The sequence below is a fragment of the Sturnira hondurensis genome, unplaced genomic scaffold (assembly GCF_014824575.4).
Source record: "Sturnira hondurensis isolate 20B ecotype Veracruz unplaced genomic scaffold, ASM1482457v3 Scaffold0007865, whole genome shotgun sequence".
Classification (NCBI taxonomy): Eukaryota; Metazoa; Chordata; class Mammalia; order Chiroptera; family Phyllostomidae; genus Sturnira; species Sturnira hondurensis.
The window spans coordinates 11133946-11154234 of record NW_028080496.1 but is presented as its reverse complement, the minus strand read 5'-3'; the positions used below and the strand labels follow the sequence as shown (position 1 = coordinate 11154234).

General features: G+C 56.1%; 1 protein-coding gene across 3 annotated transcripts in view; it reads left to right on the top strand.

The window, feature by feature from the left end:
- Positions 1-16750, top strand: part of PCSK6 (proprotein convertase subtilisin/kexin type 6) — a 131965-nt gene extending 115215 nt beyond the window's left edge. For 2 of the 3 annotated variants that reach the window (XM_037053751.1, XM_037053752.1), the window contains 7 exons: positions 3349-3448; positions 4510-4706; positions 6154-6241; positions 9650-9753; positions 12847-12976; positions 14159-14268; positions 15300-16750. In XM_037053751.1, the coding sequence (XP_036909646.1) occupies positions 3349-3448; positions 4510-4706; positions 6154-6241; positions 9650-9753; positions 12847-12976; positions 14159-14268; positions 15300-15397 (827 nt within the window). In that variant the 3' untranslated portion in view covers positions 15398-16750. Of the gene's footprint in view, positions 1-3345; positions 3449-4509; positions 4707-6153; positions 6242-9649; positions 9754-12846; positions 12977-14158; positions 14269-15299 lie in introns of all 3 variants that reach the window. The other variant, XM_037053753.1, reaches the window with a different exon arrangement.
- The last annotated feature ends 3539 nt before the right edge of the window (positions 16751-20289 follow it).

Below are 20289 nucleotides of genomic sequence, written 5' to 3'. Positions count from 1 at the left end.
CAGTGGTTGGCCTCTCAGCCACCCTGATCCCTGAGCATGGGGCAAAGGGGGTGGCCAGAGTTATTCTCTGGGCCAAGGAGGCTGGAAGGCCAAGGTCGTGGTGGAGTGCAAGGTTCCCGAAGTGAATGAGGACGTGAAAATCCAGCGGAGGGGCGTGTTGCTAATGGGCGGGAAGGCCCCAGGGGTCTGGCAACAGCCACACTTTCCTTCAGGCGAGGTGCCAGGGAACCCCCAGTGGCCACGAGGCTGAAGGTGCAGAGCTTGGTGGTGATGGCCAGGCTGCTGGGGCAGAGGTATCTGGTGGCTGATGAGCACCTGGCATGGCTATCTGTGAGGCCACCCCAGTGGTCCCCCAGGCCACCGAGTGCAGAGCTGCCTTCAGTAGGTCTGGGGGTGACACGGCACCGAATGGGCGAGGGAGCGAGGATGGTGCAGGACCCGGGGCAGTAGGTGCCCAGGCTGCTAAAGAGCGTGGCCGGGAGGGAAGGACGGAGTTGTCCTGAGAACACAGGTAGCCTGGGCTCCAGGAAGCAAGTTGTGGGCTGAGGGTGGCTGGGGACATGTGGTCAGCCCTATGGGACCATGCAGCCTCTCCCTGGAGACATCTAGGATGGCCGGCAGGGACAGGGGCTCAATTCATAAGACACATGAGCTCTCACTCTACAGTTTAAGGTCAGAAACCTGACGTCGCCTGCCCAGGTCATGAGCCATCAAGAAAGAGACCAGACGGGCCCCGAGAGGGGTCTCTGATCCTTGTCGGTGTCTGGTCTGCAGCCAGCCCCCCACCCCCAGGCCTGGTAGCGTCACCTGACCATCCAGCACACTCTGCCGGGAGGGCATGAATGGGGAAACACACAGGGAGACTCAGAAAATCCCCCTGTTCCTTCAGAAACTGCTCTGAGCAGGAAGGACAAGCCATGGCGAACCCCTTGGGAAGTTAGAGGCCCCTGGGTCCGTGAGACGCTTGCACGCTGGGCGCAGAGAGAGGAGCAGGAGATGTGAGGGCCCATGGCCGCAGGAAGGACATAGGCTGGCCCAAGGGACAAGCTGCCACGAAGCACGGGGATTCGCAGGCGCAGGGAGAGATGGGGCCGGGACAGCCATCTGGGTGGGTTTGAGTCCGAAGGCTTCACAGAGAGCTGAGTTCTTGATGCTGGGCTGTGGGAGATGCTTCGCATCGAGAGCTGGCTGGGGGAGGGTGCTCACAAACGTTTAGTTGAGCAGCCTCGGAGCCTTACTGGCCTGTCCCGTGTGGGGGATGCTGTTGGGGGCACCCCAGCCTTGTGCGGGCTTCCCTCGGTGTCCCTGACTGACCCCTCCTCTGTGGAGAGGCCCCAGCAGGGAGCAGGAGGGGGCAAAGTCCACACGCTCGAACCCACCGTCAGAAGCTCCGCTGCAGGCCTTTCCCCAGGGCCAACCCTTCCTGGGACATTCTAGAATATTCTATGTGGGGGTGGGGATGGGGAGGACACCTGCACTTTCCCAGTTTCTACCCACTCTCCTTTCATCCTTTCTCTCACCCTCGTTCAGCCACTCTGTGGATTTTTATTGGTCATCTCCCATGACAAACGGCTTTGTAGGGGCCGGGAATATGGTAGTTAATGTTCCAGACTGAATCCTGCCTGCCTTCTCCCGTGCCAGGAAAGGGATGGAATGGTCTCTCTTCTCCCTGTCCCCTCACATCTCCTTAAGATTGAGGACAATTAACTTTATCCAGCAAGACCGACCTGGAGAAGTCACTGTGGAAGGAGGCGGCATGTCCTCGAGGCCGTGTCGGCTGGCGGGCTGGGACGGCTGGAGCCCGATAGCCAAGTTCATGTGCTTTCAGCACAAACGGTGCAGGGAGGCAGGATTCCTGCCTGTGGATATCGCCATGAGTGAGCTGGGCCGCCATGGACAGAGTCAAGTCAAATGAGACTGGGCTTCAAATAGCAAGCAGTCTGGAGCTTGGGAAAGTGGCGGGCCCGTGCACCGGGCTGCTCCCTCTCCCTTCCTACCCCAGACCGGGAGGCGCAGCCCAGTGCGTCCCCGGGGACGAACGCTGCTTAGAAAGGGGGCTCACAGCGGGATCCACAATGAAAACTTTGGAAATAGCAACAACAACATCAAACCTTCAGGGAGGGAAGCAAAATAAACCAGCCTAACACTGGGAAGGTCTGAAGGCCCTTTGGTGGGGAATGAAGAGGGCTTTGTACGTCTCAGCAAAGACCCATTGTGGGTGGCAGAGAATGGGGACTTTTGTCTTCCCCTCCCGTCCCCAGGAAATGCTGGTGGCCAGAAAATCACCTCCTCTTTGCTTCTGAACTCACCCCGACCCCCTCCAATAACGGGAACCTTATAGAAGGGTGTTTTTTTCCCCTTTTCTAAAGACTCAGAAGTCTTTCATAATGGCCCTGCACGGGCCGGCTTTCCTGAGCCATTTCTGAGGGCAGGAGAGACGGGCCGGGGATAGGATGGGGCTGTCCCAACCACAGTGGTCACGTTTGTCAGGCGGGGGAGGAGGACACGTGTGGATGGACATGCCCCACCCCAGCCTGAGGCTGAGTGTGACTGAAGTCTCACACTAGGCTGTTCCCTGTGGGGGACCCAGAGAGAAGCCCCTGGAAGAGCAAGACTTGCTGGTGTTCACTAAGCTCCCTGTCCTTTGCTTTTGCAACAAGACACAGGCCCCCTTGAGTTAAACGAGGGGGGGGGGATGTAGGGGACTGCTGAGGGCTCGAGGGAGGGAAGCCAAAACAGGGGGACTGTTTAGGGGGCAGTCCCCGCCCGCCGCAGGCCCACCAGCGTCAGCCAGACCCCGGGTCCCGAGCCCATGGAAACCTATCCAGTCTCCAGTTCCTGCTGCTTGTTTCCCAGGGGATCATCACTGTGTGTCAGCAGCTGCTCCCATGCCCCCCGCCACCTCACCCCTGACGTTGCTTCATCCTTTGGGACAGGAAGTAACACGACTGGCCGGTCCCAGCATCGTGCTGCAGGGGCCGCACTGAGAAGGTGGTTCCCTGCCTCGCCATCCCCATCCCCGCTTCTCTTCTCTCTCACAGTGTCCCTCTCCACGCAGGTCTGGGTCCCCACCCATCGCTGGCCCTCCTGCCTCGGGCTGCCCCTGTCTGGAGCCTCGGACCCTGTGACACTCGCCCCGACCAGGGCCACTGCTCCCCTGTGGCCGATGGTGCCCATGGGGGTGGACGCCCAGGCCTGTGGTCCGGCCAGGCAGACGTGCAGGGCCCCCCACCCCGCACCCCGCTCTCTAGGGAGGCTCCTCCTGACCCCAACGCAGGGTGGCGGAGACAGGATGTGACCGGGGAAGTGTCTGGGTGGCTGAAAGGAAGTGCTTGTTTCTTTAAGGCTCGTGCCACCCAGAGTGCGGGAGCAAGGGCTGCGAGGGCCCCGGGGCAGACCAGTGCTGGAGCTGCGCCCACTTCAGCCTGGGGAACGCCAAGCCCGGCAGGTAACCGGTGGGACACCCCCCACACACACCATGGGGGGCGGGGGTGCTGATCTGAGCTGTGTCGGGAGCCCCGCACACCTGGCTCCCCTCCTGAGGAATTCACGGGACGCCCCACAAAGGAAACCCCACCGAGGTTCACTGCTCTGGGATTTCGTCAGTTTCAGTGACTGTTTTGTGCTGGTCCCACAAGTAATTTGTGTCCCTGACAGAGACTGGAAGCTGTGGCATTGTGGCATCTGCCCATAGAAGCTTTTTCTGTCCATGTTGTTCAAAGGAAATGGGTCTTGAGCATCCCTAAGGCTGACCCCTTGGGAACCAGAGACGGATGTCATTTTAGGGGCTGATACTGTTCCATTTTTTTAAAAAGATTTTATTTATTTTTAGACAGAGGGGAAGGGAGGGAGAAAGAGAGGGAGAGGAACATCAGTGTGGTTGCCTCTCGTGCGCCCCCTACTGGGGACCTGGCTCACAACCCAGGCATGTGCCCTGACTGGGAATTGAACCAACGACCCTTTAGTTCACAGGCTGGCACTCAACCACCAAACCACACCAGCCAGGGCGGGATACTGTTCTAAAAGTCATGCTGCGGGCCTCACATGGGAGCTCCCACCCCTGAGAGCTGGGGCAGGGCAGGGGTGCAGATGTGACTCTCAGGTACCCTAAGGGTCCCAGATGCAGCCATACTCTGCCCTGCCCCCCACACTGTGCAGACTTGGGTCACTGCCGGGGAGACCCACTGCCTGAGGACGTGGGGTGGGTGGGGAGCGGGTTACGGCTGGAGCTGAAGGCTCCAAAATTCACCACCTCCCTGGGGGCAACTTGGAAAGCAGAGGGTTCCCAGGTTCTCGTCCTGTGCCCTCTCCTGGGCACTTGGGAGCCTCCCAACTGTTTAGTAAGACAAAGGGCACCAATGGTTTAACCTTCACCCCTGGGGCCTTGGTATCCTTGGCCTGACCTTGGCCTGACCTTGGCGGGGTGCTTGGGCTGCCAGTGCTGAGCTGAGCAGGGATGCCCAGGGCTTGGCTGACTCCAAAAGGACCTCTCTGCTCCCGCTCCCCCAGGAAGTGCGTGAGCGAGTGCCCCTTGGGCTACTTCGGGGACACCGCAGGGAGACGCTGTCGCAGGTGCCACCGGGGGTGCGAGACCTGCAAGGGCAAGAGCCCGCTCCAGTGCCTGTCCTGCCGCCCCGGGTTCTACCACCACCAGGACATGAACGCCTGCATGACGCACTGCCCGGCTGGGTCTTATGCCTACGAAAGTAAGTGCTTGTTGCCGGGCCCCCTCTCCTGGTTGAATGTCTCCTTCCCTCTGCTTCCTGTTCACTCCATCCTGAGAAAAGATGAGGAACGGGGGAGAGAGGGGGAGGGAGGGAGAGGCAGTGATATTGGAGCCTTTGGGCCTGTCAGTTAACAGCCAGTCACACACAGACTCGGCCAGAACAGTTCCAAGTGATGCTGGAAGGAACCCCGGCCGTAGTTTGGGGCATCTCAGGTCTGCAAGTCCATGTCCATTGCTGACAGTGGGCAGAGAGGTGGCTCGAGCTGGTGGCTGTAGGGTCAGTAGGATGTCGGACATCGAAAGGGGAAGGCCTCCAAGGATGTCCTGCTGTGGGTCCTGCACATCCCCTTCCGGGAAGGACCTGCCATCCCGCCACGCCCCAGGAAGGAGGGTGGGTGGGGACGCCCTGCTGTGGGGCCCTGGATGCGGGCCAGCGCTTCATCAGCTCGGCTCCTGCCACAGGCAAGAGGCAAAGAGAGGGTTTGGGTTACATTGAAGCTGCCATTTTGTTGCTGCTGACCGTGCAGGTCGAAGGCCCCCTGCAGGCCCACTGCTGTCCCAGCATGGTGGTGGGTCTGTGGACAAGGAGCCGGGGGTCCCAAAGGGCAGACAAAGCCAATGGATTAGCCAGATTCCAGAAAGGAAACCAATTGTCATCCAAGATGCACTTCTCAGCCTTCGTGACACCTCCCTGAGCTGCCACCAGACCTGTTCTCCGGGTGGAGGCTCCTTCAGCCCCACCTGGGTCCCAAAGCATGACCCTCAGTGACCCCCATATCCTCATGAGCCCCTGTGACGTGTGCGTAATGCCACCTGGGGGCCCCGAGGGAGAGGCAGGAGGCGTGGCGAGCAGCCCTGAGCGTCCAGGCTCCGAACGCAAGTGGCAGTGATGCGGGGTCCGAGGGAATGGCCTCCATGCAGACTTTGCCAACGCAGGTGAGGGCGTGGCAGCCCAGAATTTCCCCAGGGGCAGGATGGGTGTCACAGATTCGAGTCTCTGCGCACAGCCACCAGGCCTTCAGTGGGGACACCTGGAGGGTGCTGGGGGGAGGTGAGAGGCACTTCGGGCTCCACCCTGGCATGTGCATTGAGGCACCCAAGTCAGCTGCTCAGTCAGCCAGGAACTGGCTTCCGTCCTGTGGAAATAAGCAAACCCCAAGCCCATCTCCCTTGGGTGGGGAGGGCCCCCCCGAGGTTGTTTGAGGACTTTACTCCAGAAAAAAAGCGGTAGGAGACCTGTCATCTGACTCCCAGGCAGGTGGTCCCCTCGCGGCCTCTGGCTGTCTCATTTCCACATCACCCATTCAGAACACTCGGTGACAAGCTACCCGGCTAGCCCCACTTTGGAATGACGCTGGAGTCTCCTCGGCCCGACCTGATTCTCATCCGCGCTCCCCCTTCTCTTCTCCTCCTCTTCTTCCCTCCAGGTGAGAGAACTTGCCGGAAGTGCCACCCGAGCTGTAAAAAGTGCGTGGATGAACCGGAGAAATGCACCGTCTGTAAAGCAGGGTTCAGGTAAAGCCCTCCCTTCCCACCTCAAGCCCGGCAAGGTGTGTCTGCTAGTTTTTTGTTTTGGCTGTTGATTTGCCCCATTTCTGCAGATTTCTACCGAAAGCTAAAAATTTCCAGAAGCCTTTCGGTGTGAAGGTTAAGAGGCTGCCTCAGTCTGACTCTGGCTTTCTCTCTTCCATCAAGCTCTGCCCAGGTCTCCTTTTAAAACGTTCCACTCCGTTAGCGGTTTGTAGTGGGTTGTGCTAACACCTTTGTTTGCCTGGTTCATGCAACCAAACTGCGTTTATTTTATTTTTTATTTTATTTATTTATTTTTAGAGAGGGGGGAAGGGAGAGAGAAAGAGGAGAGAAACATCCATGTTTGGTTGCCTCTCTCAGGCCCCCTACTGGGGACCTGGCTCACAACCCAGGCAAGTGCCCTGACTGGGAATTGAACCAGCGACCCTTTGGTTCACAGGCTGGTGCTCAATCCACTGAGCTACACCAGCCAAGGCCCAAACTGCATTTAATGTAACCAGATGGGGATTACCTGTTCCTCCGAGTTACACTCTGGAAGCTTAGATGACGTTCTGTTTGAAATGATTCTATGAACCCTCCTGCCTTCTAGGACCAGGATCTGAGGGTTTTGTTTTTTTTTTTTTAACCTTCACCCTACAACATATTTCTTGATTTTTTTGAGAAGGAAACATCGATCTGAGAAACGTTGATCCGTGGCCTCTCCTACGCACCCTGACTGGGGATCGGACCTGCGGCCCAGGCATGTGCCCCGAACAGGATCAAACCCGGCAGCGTTTGGTGTACAGGGCAGCACGTCAACCCACAGAGCCGCCCTGCCAGGGTGGGTCTGCAGTTCAGAGCATGGAAGGGCCAACCTCCTGGCCCTGCTCCTGTGGGAAAGTTCCTTGAAGTCGTGCCTCTTCACTTCCTCATTTGTAAAATGGGGGCATGGTATCAACACTCCTTGTGAGGATGAAATGAGATGCGATGTGATGGGTATAGGGCCCAGAACAGTGCCCGACCCACGGCAGCTTCTCCAGAAGTGATTAGTTTAAGTCTGACAGGGCAGTCTGTGGGGGACACAGGGCAAGGAACATGCACGGATGGAGAGGTTTCACGCATGTAGTCAAAGGCAGCTAGGCAACGGAAGAATCGGGGTGAGGGCGTGGTGGAAAGGAGGGTCAGAAGAACTGGCTGGTGTGTCTCAGTTGGTTGGGCATCGCTCTGCAAACCAAAAGGTCATGGGTTCGATTCCCGGTCAGGGCCCAGGCCTGGGTTTCGGGTTTGGTCCCTGGTGTAGGCGCGTATGAGAGGCAACCAATCAATGTTTCTCTGTCAGATAGATGTTTCTCTCCCTTTCTTTTCCCCTCCCACTATGTATCTCTCTCTCTCTCTCTCTCTCTCTCTCACTTGTGCCCAGGTGAGGATGCTGCCGGCAGGGATACTTGGGAATTTTGCACCACCGCCCCATCCCTCCCCGACCTCCCTTTCCTCCAAACACCCCCAGGACGGACAGGGCCCACAGGGCCGATTTTTTGGGAGTGGGCTGTGAAGGAAGAACTCTTGGCAAGCACTCTCTTGCAGGGGCTCCCGCTGGTGCTGCCTTGTTGAATCTTCACAGTGACCTCGGGCACAGATATTAAAATGACTCACGTTTTTCTAACAGGGGCGAGGAACACTTTCCCCTGGAAGGCAGGTGGTTGCTGCCTTCGTGGGGTTCCCCTTCACCTGCCCTCGGTCCCAGATGAGGCTGAAAATCAGGAGAGAAGCGTGTCTAATGCTTCAGTACACAGAGTCTGGGGGAAGGAAGGGGACATTTGCTGGCCAAGGCAGGGTCAGTTGTGAAAGGATGTAGTGGAGGAAGCAGTTCTTTAAATGACAAAGGGGACAGAGAGCTGGCCGTAGCAGGGGGCCCGGGACCCTTGGCTATCTAATGCCTGCCCCGACCAGGGTTCCTCAACGCCAGGCTGGGAACTGAAGGTGTCAGCGGGGAGCTCCATGATTCCAGCTCGCTGGAACCTGCCTGCCAGCGGGAAAGTGCTGGGGGGTCCCGGGGGCCCCCTTTTCTGTGTCCTGTGGGTCCCGTGGGCCAGAGGAAGCCAGGCGCCCACACGGGAATGGTGTGGAAGGGAGAAAATACAGCAGCCACACCAACAGGAGCAGGGGTTTTATCATCAGCCATAATCCACAGAAAGCTTCCTTTTATTGCCCAATATCCCCTTAAATTGTGGCTTCAAATCATCACTATCACATTCAAGTTGTGTGAGCGGCGAGCTGCTGCCTCCCGCCCCCCATCTCTTTCAGGGGACAAATGCAGGAAGAATTTGCATGCAAAGACTTGATGTAACTGCCAGTTGCAGCTGCCCCTGGGTGCACGGTGGGGATGAGCCCTGGGCACCCATTCTCCACGGGGACCCACCGCCCTCTCCCCCTAAATGCAGGACCCTGGGGGTCTCACACCCACCCTGGGCCCTTGTCCCGTGTCACTAGTGACAGACCCAGCCTGGTACAATGAAAGCATCACACCTAGTATGATCTTGGAAACTGAAGAAGTCGTCGAGGCTGGCATTTATTTACGCTGCTTTGTGCCAGACACCTTACCCAGATTTTACGGGTATTTGCTCATTTAGACCTCGACAGTGCCCTGTGGGGCGGGGTTGTCCCAATGAACAGGGGAGGAGATGGAAGTTCAGAGAGGATGGCTGGCTTGTCCAGGGTCTGGTTGCGCAGCTAGGAGGTGGCCGAGACGGGATTCCGGAGTAGGCGGGCCAGGGCCAGTCTCCTCCCGAGTCTGAGTCTGTGGAATCTGAGTCTGTGCAACCAGGAGCTGAGAGAGGAAGGCAGGAGCCACATTAGGCAGGGCCTGCTAGATCCCAGGAGTGCATTTGATCTCAAGTTCATTGTGAAGGGCAGCGGCAGGAGCCAGTCCAGGTTTCAGGAGCAGTCTTGCTAACACTTGGCAGAGCGCTCAGAGGCAGTGAGTCTGAGCCAGCCTGCCCCCAGGGGTAACCCACACATGCTGACATTCTCCTCTTGGGGTTCAGGTTCAAGTTGGATTAATGTCAGTGAAGAGAAGCCATGGCAGGCCAGGAGACAGTGGGAGGACTTGACCATCTGCACCAGGACCCAGGCCACAGGGCTTTGGAGGTGGAGCCAGGTCCCGCTGGCCACCTGCAGGTGCAGGGTCTGCTTTAAGGCCCTGGATGACCCCTCGAGCCCGAACTCCAGCTGGCCTCACAGCGGCTTCTCCTGCTTTCATTTCACTCAGAACCTTAATAGACACCAAGAGCTGCGCTTTGGCGGCTTTCGTTTCCTCTCCTGAAAGCATTTGAGGGCAGATTACAGTTTAATTAGAACGTGGAAGGGATATATTAAAAATGTGCCTGTCTCCCCCCCCCCACCCCCTTTCAACAGATTTGCACAGGGCCGCTGCTTTCCAGACTGTGAACAGGGCACCTACTTTGATTCCGAGCAGATGAAATGTGGCCAATGCCACCCCACCTGCAGGTCCTGTGTGGGTGAGTTCATCGCCTGCACAGGCTGAGGTTCCATTGAGTCACGCAGTCCTGCAGCCTGGGTGACCCAGGTGCCTGGCTTCCCGCCCTTGAAACTGAGAATGCCTGAGGACTTCTTGGGCCACCGTGGGTTTTGTAGGATGACGTCACACAGGCCCCACCAAGGGGCCAGGGGCAGAGGGAGGGTGGCTTACTGTTTATGGGTGTGAAGTTGGAGTTTGGGAAGGTGAAAAAATGTGGGTGGATGGATGGTGGTGACGGCTGCACAGCAATGCAAAGGTACCTAATGCCACTGAATTGAACATTTAAAAGTGGTTGGCCCTGGCCCGGTGGCTCAGTTGGTTGGAACATCATTCTATACACTAAAACGTTGTGGGTTCGATCCCCAATTGGGGCACGTACGAGAGGCAGCCGATCTGAATGTCTCTCTCTCTCCTCGTTCCCTTCCTGTCTCTCTAAAAACAGTAAACATATCCTTGGGTGAGGATTTTTTTTAAAAAATTGGTGCACATAGTAAATTTTACATTCTAGACACTTTTTCACAATTTTACAAATTTAAAAAAAAAGCCACAAAGGCACACTTTGGCTAGGCAACCTGGGTTTCCCGGCTGAGCCGTCAGTCTCTCTGGTCTGGAGGTGTGGTCCCCTCTCCCGAAGGCACGGTCCTGGCTGCAGAGCCCTAAAGGGGACTTTTTAAGGCGTCCCCTTCACTCTCCGTGCCCGTCTTCCCTTATTGTGAGCCATTTATGCAGACGGGAACGAACGTCCATCGGCAGTTTTATGTGGATTATAATTCCCCGCCAGGACTGCGTGCAGATGTCTCCCAGACACGCGTTTCATGCCGCAGGCATCCGCTTTATGGGGTTTCGTGCGGGAGTCATTTGCACTCGGCTGGGAGAGAGGCATGGCAAGTCGGTGGACGCAGATGCTTTGCAAGTGGAGCCTTCCCACGACTCTCCTTCTCTACCCAGCATTTTGGCCCTTATTCTAAGAAACCCACGTTAGAACTGAGGTTTTTTTGCTGCAGTAACCATTTAGGAATTCTGTCTCTGCTTAATCTCAGGGGCCCTGAGCCGGGTCCTGGAAAAGGGGGCCTGCGGGCACCCCCTCCTGGCGTGACTGCGTGGCTCTGCCTCCGTCCTCGTGGTCTGTGGGAGACGCGCCTGCTTGGACCACCCCCCTCCTGGGGCAGCCCCCCCCCCAGGAGCTGGGCGCGGCATTCAGAAGTGTCCTCAGCTGCTGATGTCACCGCTGCTCCTCCCAGCTGTCTGCCCCGTTGCCTTTTCATCTATCGTTTCTTTTCTTCTTTGTTTCCTGGGCTCACTATGTGGCCCAGGTGAGTTCAGGGGCACGGCTTCTGCCCCGCATTTAAATTTCATAGGCAGGCAAGCCCATTCAATGGGCATGTGTGGCTTTCTGGCACTTTCATATTGACATTATTGTCGATAACGTAATTCACTAATTTATTTTAATAGTTCGTTTCTCACTGTGTTTTTGGCATTGCCATATATCTACCCCCCACCTGCTATCTCCCCCACCCCCCGACAATCACCACACTGTTGTCAGTGTCCAAGCTTCAGGGAGAGGGACCCCCATTTCCCTGCTCTGAGTCTCTGGGAGGAAGCACTGGGGCTTCCCCACCCCACCCCCACTCAGCGACCACTGCTGCCCCCCATCCAGGGCCAACAGTGCTCCTGGGGCCTCTAGCTGGTAGGTGACTTTTGGGGGGCAAGCCTCTTGCCCATCCTCAGTCCAGAGACCCAGCAGGTCCTGGCAGGGAGGAGGTGATCACTCAGAGTCACCCAGCTGCCACAGGTTGAGGCAGGGGACCCATGGGACGGGGAGGTCCCTGGCTCCACCCACCCACTTCTGACTGGCACCTACATGCCAAGTCTCAGTGTTCAGAATCTTTAGTAATTTTGAGAACAGTTCGTCCAGAGAACCTGTACCGAATCAGCTGTTTTTATCCCTGAAATAAAACCTACCATCTTAACCATTTATGAGCATACCATTCACGGCATTGAGTACATTTTCGCACTGTTGTGCAGCCGTCACCAACAGGCATCCGCAGAACTTCCTCGTCTTCCCCAACTGGACTTGCTTCACCAGCCTTAAAGTGCAGTAAACCGAACACTGAACTAAGTACAAACAAGATTGCATGTTCTTTGCCATCATGGAAGCTCCTCAGGCATGAAGGACCCTAAGGACCCCCGTGGGCCAGGCAGGACAGTTCGGGGGGTGGGGTTCAGCAGGGGAGGCCCAAGGAAGGGGACAGCTCCTGAAGCATCCGCGGCCGCGATCCCGGCGCCAGGTGCTCCCTGGAGACAAGTGATAGGGCCTGGGGAGTGTTGGCTGAAGTACGGCCAGGTCACCACCCCCCACCCCATAAGCTCTTACTCCTTTCTTCTCTTTGCCGAACACATCCTGCTCATCTGTGCCAAACACCTGTCAGCACCATTCCCACCAAGTCTCTTTTCATTCTCCCCCTGCCCGTCATCCTGTACAAGGGTCTGGCCAATAGAAATAGGATACAAGCCACTGACATGACCACAATTCTGAATTTCCTAGGAAAGCAGGTGAAAGTGATCATAAGTATCTTATTTAACCCAACATATCCAAAACACTATTGTTTCAACACATCATCAATATAAAAATGGCTATTTCACATTCTTCTTTATGCTAAGACTTTGAAGGCCAGCATGTGTGTGAATTTTAAACTCATGACCCACTTCCCTTTGATGCGGCCACGGGTCAAGTGCACAGGTGGCTGGCTCTAGTGGAGGCAGGGCCTAGGCCTGTTGGGAAAGGGAGCATTGTGAGTCAGGGCCCGTGAACTTGACCTGGGCAGTGGGGTGCTGTGCTGAGCTTGGCTCCTGCCTCCGTGTCCCCATCTGTGAAATGGGGTGGTATGCCCACCTCCCACAGTGGGTGAGGATGGCCCAGTGGGGACACATGGGGGGCACCTGGAAGTCCAGCAGTGGTGGTGGCCTTGGCACATTAGAACAGCCCCCCGGCTCTCACGGTCACTGCAGCAGGCCTGGGACACGGGATGGGCAGGCAGCCCCTGATACCTGCTTCTTTCCCCACGCCCCGCAGGACCCAGCAGAGAAGAATGTATTCACTGCGCTGCGAACTTCCACTTCCAAGACTGGAAATGCGTGCCAGACTGTGGCGAGGGCTACTACCCAGAGGAGATGCGGGGTTTGCTCCACAAAGTGTGCCGGAGGTATGCTCCCGTCAGGCGGTCTTCCTGGCTCACACCGACACAGCCGGCACGCTGGAAGGGTTGGCAGAGGGCCTGAGTCTGGCAGCCCTTCCCCAGCAGCCGGGGGACAGGTACATAGCATCTCACCACTGCGGTGGGTGCGCACACCAGAACCCCTTTGCAGTGGAACCCCTTTACACCGGGACCCCTTTGCAGAGGAACCCCTTTACACCGGAACCTTTTTGTAGAGGATCCCCTTTGCAGAGGAACTCCTTTACACTGGGACCCCTTTGCAGAGGACAGCTTGCCAAGGGTACAAGTTAGCAGGTGGCTTTCATTCCTTGGTTCACTTACAGAGTATTTGTGGAACACCTACTGTGTGCCAGGCACTGTGTAGCTGGGACAGGGCAGGAAACAGATCCCGGGGGACCTGCCTGGCAGGGCTCACACCCCCGTAGGAGACTCCACAGGGGCTCCCACCTGCGCCACAAGTGAGAGCGCAGGTACTCTGTTGGCAAAGAAGGAGGCGGGCAGCAGACTGGGGCGCTGCACAGAGCCACTTGCTGGGAGGACAGGTTGGATTCGAGCCTCAGGGCAGTGTGGGCCAGCTCCTCTGCTAAAGGGCCTGATGGTCCACAGTCAACTTGCAGCAGACACAGACAACTTGCACATACACAAATGTGAGGTGGCCTGAGAACCTGAGGGTGCCAACCCTCCCCTGGGGTCACCGTGCCCTGAGTCCCATCTCTGGGCCAGGACTGGAAGCGTGCCTCCTTCCCCTGCCCTGGGGGACAGGCCAGTGTCACCATAGAGGAGGCTTAGCCTGGTGGACACAGCAGCAGTCCCCAGGCAGGTCCAGGACCAGGGGTGTCACATCCCTGGGTGGAGCCTTGGCCTGAGCCCCAACGTTGCATGAGGGTGTCCAGGGGAGACCAGGGGAGTCTCCGAGATGCAGCCTCCTCCGCTCCCAGCAGGCTCCTGCTCTGGGCGCGCTCCTCCCGCCCACACTCCTCCCTCTATCGGGCTGTGAGCATCTTCCCCCTCCCAGCAAGCACCACAGTGCAGTCAGACAGGTGGTGGGACATGCAGCCACTTGGCCAGGGTTTCAGGCCACCGTGGGGGACACAGTCCAGCGAGGGGACGCAGGTCAAGAAGGGAGGGCCTCTGCCACAGGCAGCAATGGGAAGCTGTGTCCCCACGCAGGTGTGACGAGAGCTGCCTGAGCTGCGAAGGCTCCAGCAGGAACTGCAGCCGGTGTAAGACGGGCTTCACGCAGCTGGGGACCTCGTGCGTCAACCACACCTGCAGCAATGGTGAGCTCCAGCTGCGGGACGGGTGCGCCATGTCTGGTTGAAAGGGAAAGGGAAGAACACGCGGGGAAGGCAGCCCTGCCCCGCCTGGGGCTGACCATCCCGGGTCCCCTGTAGCCTTCCTCCCTTCCTGTGAGGCCTCTCACGTCGATCAGACACACATCCCAGCCACAACCCAGCCGCTGCGGGTCAGTTTGTTGAGTGACTCTTAAAAATGATCTTGTTTTTGTGCTGTTTCTGCACTCAAGACGTCACCCCCACGTGGCCTGTGTGCCCTGACTTCGGTTAGGGGAGGCCTGACTTTGGGGGTCAAGTCAGGAAACCCGAAGGGTCTCTGACTTGAGAGATGGGTCTCTCAAGGGCCCATGGGTCTCCCAGGGATGACCCATATTGGTGCCATGGGGGGAGCCCCCCTCTCTCACTGGACTGGGGGATGGGGGCGGGGTGTGAAAACGGGAGCTCAGAGAAGACCGAGGACCAATCTGGGGCGTCCTGCCCTGGCCCAAAAGTTCCCTCTGTAGGGGTCATGTGCTCAGGTTATGTGTCCAGCCCAGGAAAATGAGGTGGCCACAGGAGGCTCTCCCATGGTGGGGGGCGGTCCCACGAATGGCAACGAATTCTCAAAAGCCAAGGGGAGGGCGGCTCCGGCTCCGCGTGGCTCTGCTCTGTCCCTGCCCCCATCTCCCAGGTTGGCCTCCGTAGCGCTGCTGTCTGGACAGAGGCCCACTGAGGCCGTGCTGGCGCAGCCCAGGTGTGGTGCTCCCAGGCCGGCTCCTCCCTCCCACCCCCTCACCTCGTCCCCTTTATCATCTGTCTTCCAAACTCAGCGGGAGCCCCTGTGTGAGCCTACCACAGTGGGCTCACCACATGTCACCAGGATGGTCCTGAGGGCTGCCCGGGACCCTGTCCCCCCACCTCTGTGTCCCCTGTCCCCTCACACCATCGGGGCCGGCATAGTGGGATGGTTGGAACAGTTACACAGGCCCCCAAGCCTGATGCGTGCGCCTTTTCTCTTCCCCCGGTTGGTGTCCCAGCTGACGAGACGTTCTGCGAGATGGTGAAGTCCAACCGCCTCTGCGAACGAAAGCTCTTCATTCAGTTCTGCTGCCGCACGTGCCTCCTGGCCGGGTAGGGGCGCCTGGCTGCCCGCAGAGGGCAGGGCCGCTCCCGCCCGTCCACCTGTCCGTCCACCTGTCTCCAGACTGGGGGCCAGAGCCTGTTTCCAGGGCAGAGCCCTGCACCCGACAGCTTTATCTCCCCAGGAGCGAGGTCCTTCAGTCCGCATCTCTGGGCACGCAGAGCCCGTGGTGGGTGGGCCTGCAGGGGCTGTCCCTGGCACAGCACTCTGTCCTCTCCCACTCTGCTTGCTGACTGCATTCTTCCCGCCAACTGCACACGGGAACCATGTGAATCCCGGGAGTCCATGGCTCCAGCTGCTGGGACCGTGAGTTTACTGAATCTTCAAGACCAAAGCAGGAAGTCGCCCCACTTGGCCTCCCATGTCACCCTTTCCCCGCCCCCGGGCTTTCAGCAGCTCCGTGGTCAGTCTCACCACCAGGCCCAGCCCCCAGAACCTGGCTGTCCCCTCGCACGCTCAATGCAGGGCCGGGCCCGCAGCTGCTCCCCCAGAGCAGTCTGGGGGACAGTTTGGTCAGACTAGAAATAAGACAGATTTGGGGGCATACAGTATCTGACCACCAGGCATAGGGCATCTATTTCTACATAGTCAGTGACTTCCAAAACAGCTGCGATCACTTGGAGTCAGATTCTGAACCTCGGGGACAGGGGTAGAATCTTCCTTCCCTGGAGCACTCTCCTGTGAGTGAGCCAAGTGCCCTCATCACGCCTTCGGTCTGTGTTTGTAGGAGTCTCATGGCCCCAGTCAATGCCCGCCTCCACCCTGATGCACAGCCTTCTGAGGAGGGTCCCCAGCAGGCGTCCCAGGGGCCAGCCAAAAAGGTGCCCCAATGACCAAGCAGTTCCTCTGACCGAGACGACATGCGCCCAGCCCCTGGGTTGTTCATCATTCACGTCCCGGGTGGTGGGATTGCTTTTAAAATCCACTTGGCCCCCTGCTCCTCAGGAGACCCGTTTTCAAGGTGGAGGTGCCTGCGTCTGCGTGTGCCCCGAGCCTGGTGGCACGGCGGGCCCTCTTGCTGCCAAACCTGTGTAGGCATTTTATAAGCTACATGTGTCTGATTTTTACCGATGTTAATTATTTTGACAAATATTTCATATATTTTCATTGAAATGCACAGGTTGGCTTGATCGGCTCCCCATCACGTGGGAGTGACATTTGCCTTAAATTCTCCCGAGCTTGTACTTCTCTCCATTGTGGCCCGCACCCCCTCTGACTGTAACTGGTTCCGCGACTTGCCTGGGGGAACCCCCGCAGGTGTCCATTGAGTCCACGCCTCCGAAGAAGAGATCCGCAAAGCAAACACAGTGTTAACCCTAAATTAATAAAACAGTTAACCTCCCACAACGAAGGAAGCTCTGTTTCTCTCCAAGGCACAGACACTAAACACGGGTGCTGACCGGGGTGGGAAATGGCTTTCTTCAGGGTTTCTGGATCTGCGAGAAGTCTTCATCGGGGAGGTCTTTGAGCTTCAGTGAATGTTGAGGTACCAAGGTCATGGGAAGGTCACAGAGTTCCAGCCCAAGGGGGTCCTTGGGCAAACAGACCCTCCTCAGGCCACGAAAGCCTGGTTGGGCACAGGGCTGCGCCTTTCTGTCCCAGAAGGCAGGCTCTTCGCCTAAAGCTGCCAGGTGTGACTTAATTAGGTTGCAGCTTGTCTTTTTGTACAGAGACCGAAATCCCTGCGTGTGCTTTTTTCCTGTGGCCTCTCTGCAGTGGCAGAAGCTCGTACTGGCTGGGAATCTTTTGGCTGCAAATACAGGAAATGCAGCAACAAGAACTGACTGAGGAAAGAAACAAAAGTGGGGCCCTGACCAGTGTGGCTCCCTGGGTTGGGCATTGTCCCGCAGAGCGCAAGGTCGCCAGTTTGATTCTGGTCAGGACACATGCCTGGGCTGAGGGTTCCATCCCTGGTGGGGGACACACACAAGAGACAACCAATCAATGTTTCTCTCATCGATCTTTCCCTCCATCCTTGCCTCTCTCTAAAAGCCATGAAAAAAAATGTCCTCGGGTAAGAATAAATTATTTTTAAAAGACGGCCCAAATAAAACGCCTGTTTACAAATGGCTCAACCTTTAAGTGCATTCATCTGGACTCAGTTGGGGCAGGACATGTTTATGGAGTTTGTTTTATGTGATGGAATCATGGAGCACGTTCTCTAAATCTGTTGTGTCACGGACTGAGGCTCACAGGCACGACGTGACTTGCTTGGGCTGCAACTGGCCAGGCTGCCCCCGTCCGTGTGCCCAGGGAGAGAAGCTGGCTGGCTGTAGGAGAGTCATTTCTGCTTGCCGGCCAAGCAAGCCACTGTGCATTTGGGTTCGACTAGTTTTATTTCCAGGGCGGGACATTTTTCTAACAGGGTCCCCAGGTTCATATCCCTGTCCCTCCCAGGCCGCTGCTCACATTCTGCCTTGTCAGTCCGCGAAGGGCTGGGCAGAATCAGACTCTTTACAGAAAAGACACATTTGGGGGACGGGGCTGAACAGAACGTTAAAAAAAGCAAAAGGGCAACATGGTGAAATATGGCCAGCAGTATGGTTCCCCTGAAGTTGAGACTGGACGCTATCATCCATTGCTTTTTTAAAAAGATTTATTTATTTTTAGAGAGAGGGGAAAGGAGGCAGAAAGAGAGAGGGAAACATCGGTGTGAGAGGAACATTGATTGATTGTCTCTCGCACGCCCCCTACTGGGGATTTATGGGCCCTGACGGAATCCAACTGGGAACCTTTGGGTCTGCAGACCCGTGCTCAGTCAACTGAGCCACACCAGCCAGGGCATCCACTGCTTTTAGACTATTTGATGAACAAGCAGGGCTAGGGAGGGCGATATAAGGGGACTAAATGGTAGTGGGAAGAAATACAATAAAGATACAAATAAAATAAAAGAAAGAACAAGCAGGGCTAATACACAAGAACTATTCCCTAGCATCTTTGGGTTCTGCCCAGCCAGGTGGGAGGCAGCTGAGCTCTGGCTGCCATGGGAAAGAGGGGCCTGCCCCGGCCTTCTCTGCTCCTTTCCTTCCTTGAACCCAGTTCTTATCCTTCCTGGCTGGCTGTCTAAGGCCTTCCCTGACACCCCAGGCCCTGTGGTTTGTTCGTGCAGAGAACAGCACCCCTAGATGGTGCGACATTGAACACCCATCTATCTCATGCCCTGGGGTTCAGTTCCCACCACCCAAAGCTCCCTTCCTCTTAGTGTGTAATGGCTGTACTATGGGCGATCAGGTACCTCCTAGGCTCCCTGGTGAGCACACAGAAACTCCACTACCCAGAGCAGAGAACATCTTGTTGCCCCCAAACTGGTTCTCAACTTGGAGCGACTTTTGTCTCTGTGGGGACATTTGGCAATGTCTGGAGGTGTTTCGGGGTCACAGCTGGAGGAATGTACTGACATCTATCCAGTGGGCTGAGTCCGGAGATGCTGCTAAGCATCCTGAAATGCATGGCACAGCTTCACAAGAAAGAATTATCCAGCCCCCAAATGCCGACCGTACCAAGTGGAGAAACCCTAGCCCAAAGAAATTAAGTTTAAAAAATCTTTTCTCAACTTCATAGAGATACCCTAAAATTAATAAAACTTTCTAAGTTTGATGCATCTCTCAGTTTATGTACTGAAGCAACAGAAACCCATACAAATTTCCTTTCTAAAAGTAAAGAAACCTTTTTTTGAAAAAAATCCAGCAAGCGAAATGGCAAGTAAAACCAGCTCTGTGGTCTAAGCCCACCACCTGGTGGATTTCTCTGGAATTACGTGAAGTTTCGATTTTTTAAAACTTTTTTTGAAACAATCGCAAACAAAATTATAGAAAGGTTGCATAGCACAAAGAAATTTTCTCATGAACAATTTGAAAAAAATTACTGATATGATACCCTGTCAACCCCTAAATATTTTAGAGGCTATTTCCTATGAACAAGGACCTTCTCCTGCATAACCAATGGAATCAGGAAATTCACTTTGATATATTACTACTGTCCAATCTTGACTGGATTCAAATTTTGCTAGTTGTCTCAGCAGTGCCCTCAGCAAAAGGATCCAGCTTAGACCACACTTCACATTTAGAATCACACTCTGCATTTAGTTTTCATGTCTCGGGTCTTCTTCAATCTAGAACCGTTCCCCTGGCCTTTCTTTGACTTGCATGACCTTGAACCCTTTAAAGACTGAGGCTGTTATTGGCAGTTATCTGTAGATTGTCCCTCGGTGTGTTTGTCTGAGGTTTCCTGGAATTTCTAACTAAGTTCATATGTCCTTACTTCTGTAAGGAATCTTACAGAAGTAGAAGCAGTCCAGGCCCTAGCAGGGTAACTCAGCTGGTTAGAGCGTCATCCCCACACGCCAAGGTTGCAGGTTTGATCCCTGGTCAGGGCACGTACAAGAAGCAACCAATGAGTGCATGAATAAGTGAACAACAAACGGATGTTTCTCTCCCCGCCCCCAACCAATAACTAAAGTTTAAAAAAAAACAGTAGTATAAAAATTATTAAAGAAGAAGTAAAATTATCCTCCGATGGGAGGCTTTTGGAATAGTGTTCCTTTTCTGAACCGTGGCGGTGACTAGCAGGTGAGCTCACTCTGTGATCATTCGTTACGGTTCAGACTTCTGATCTGCGCAGTTTTCTGTAAATCCTGAGTCAAAATAAATATTTACTTGTCAGAACAGGTCTAACCAAAAACTCGACCATGGCCGGTGCTTGGTCTGACGTGCGAGCCGGTAGGGCGGTCCCGGAGGTCTGGCCGCGAGCGGGCGATCCACCCCCGGTTCTCACGTTGCAGCCCGATGCCAAAGATCAGAACCCGGACAAGAATCTGAAGTCCTGGACCCACGGGTTGCCCCCTCTCCCGGGTGGAGTGAGAACTGTCACAGCTTTCCGTTCACCTC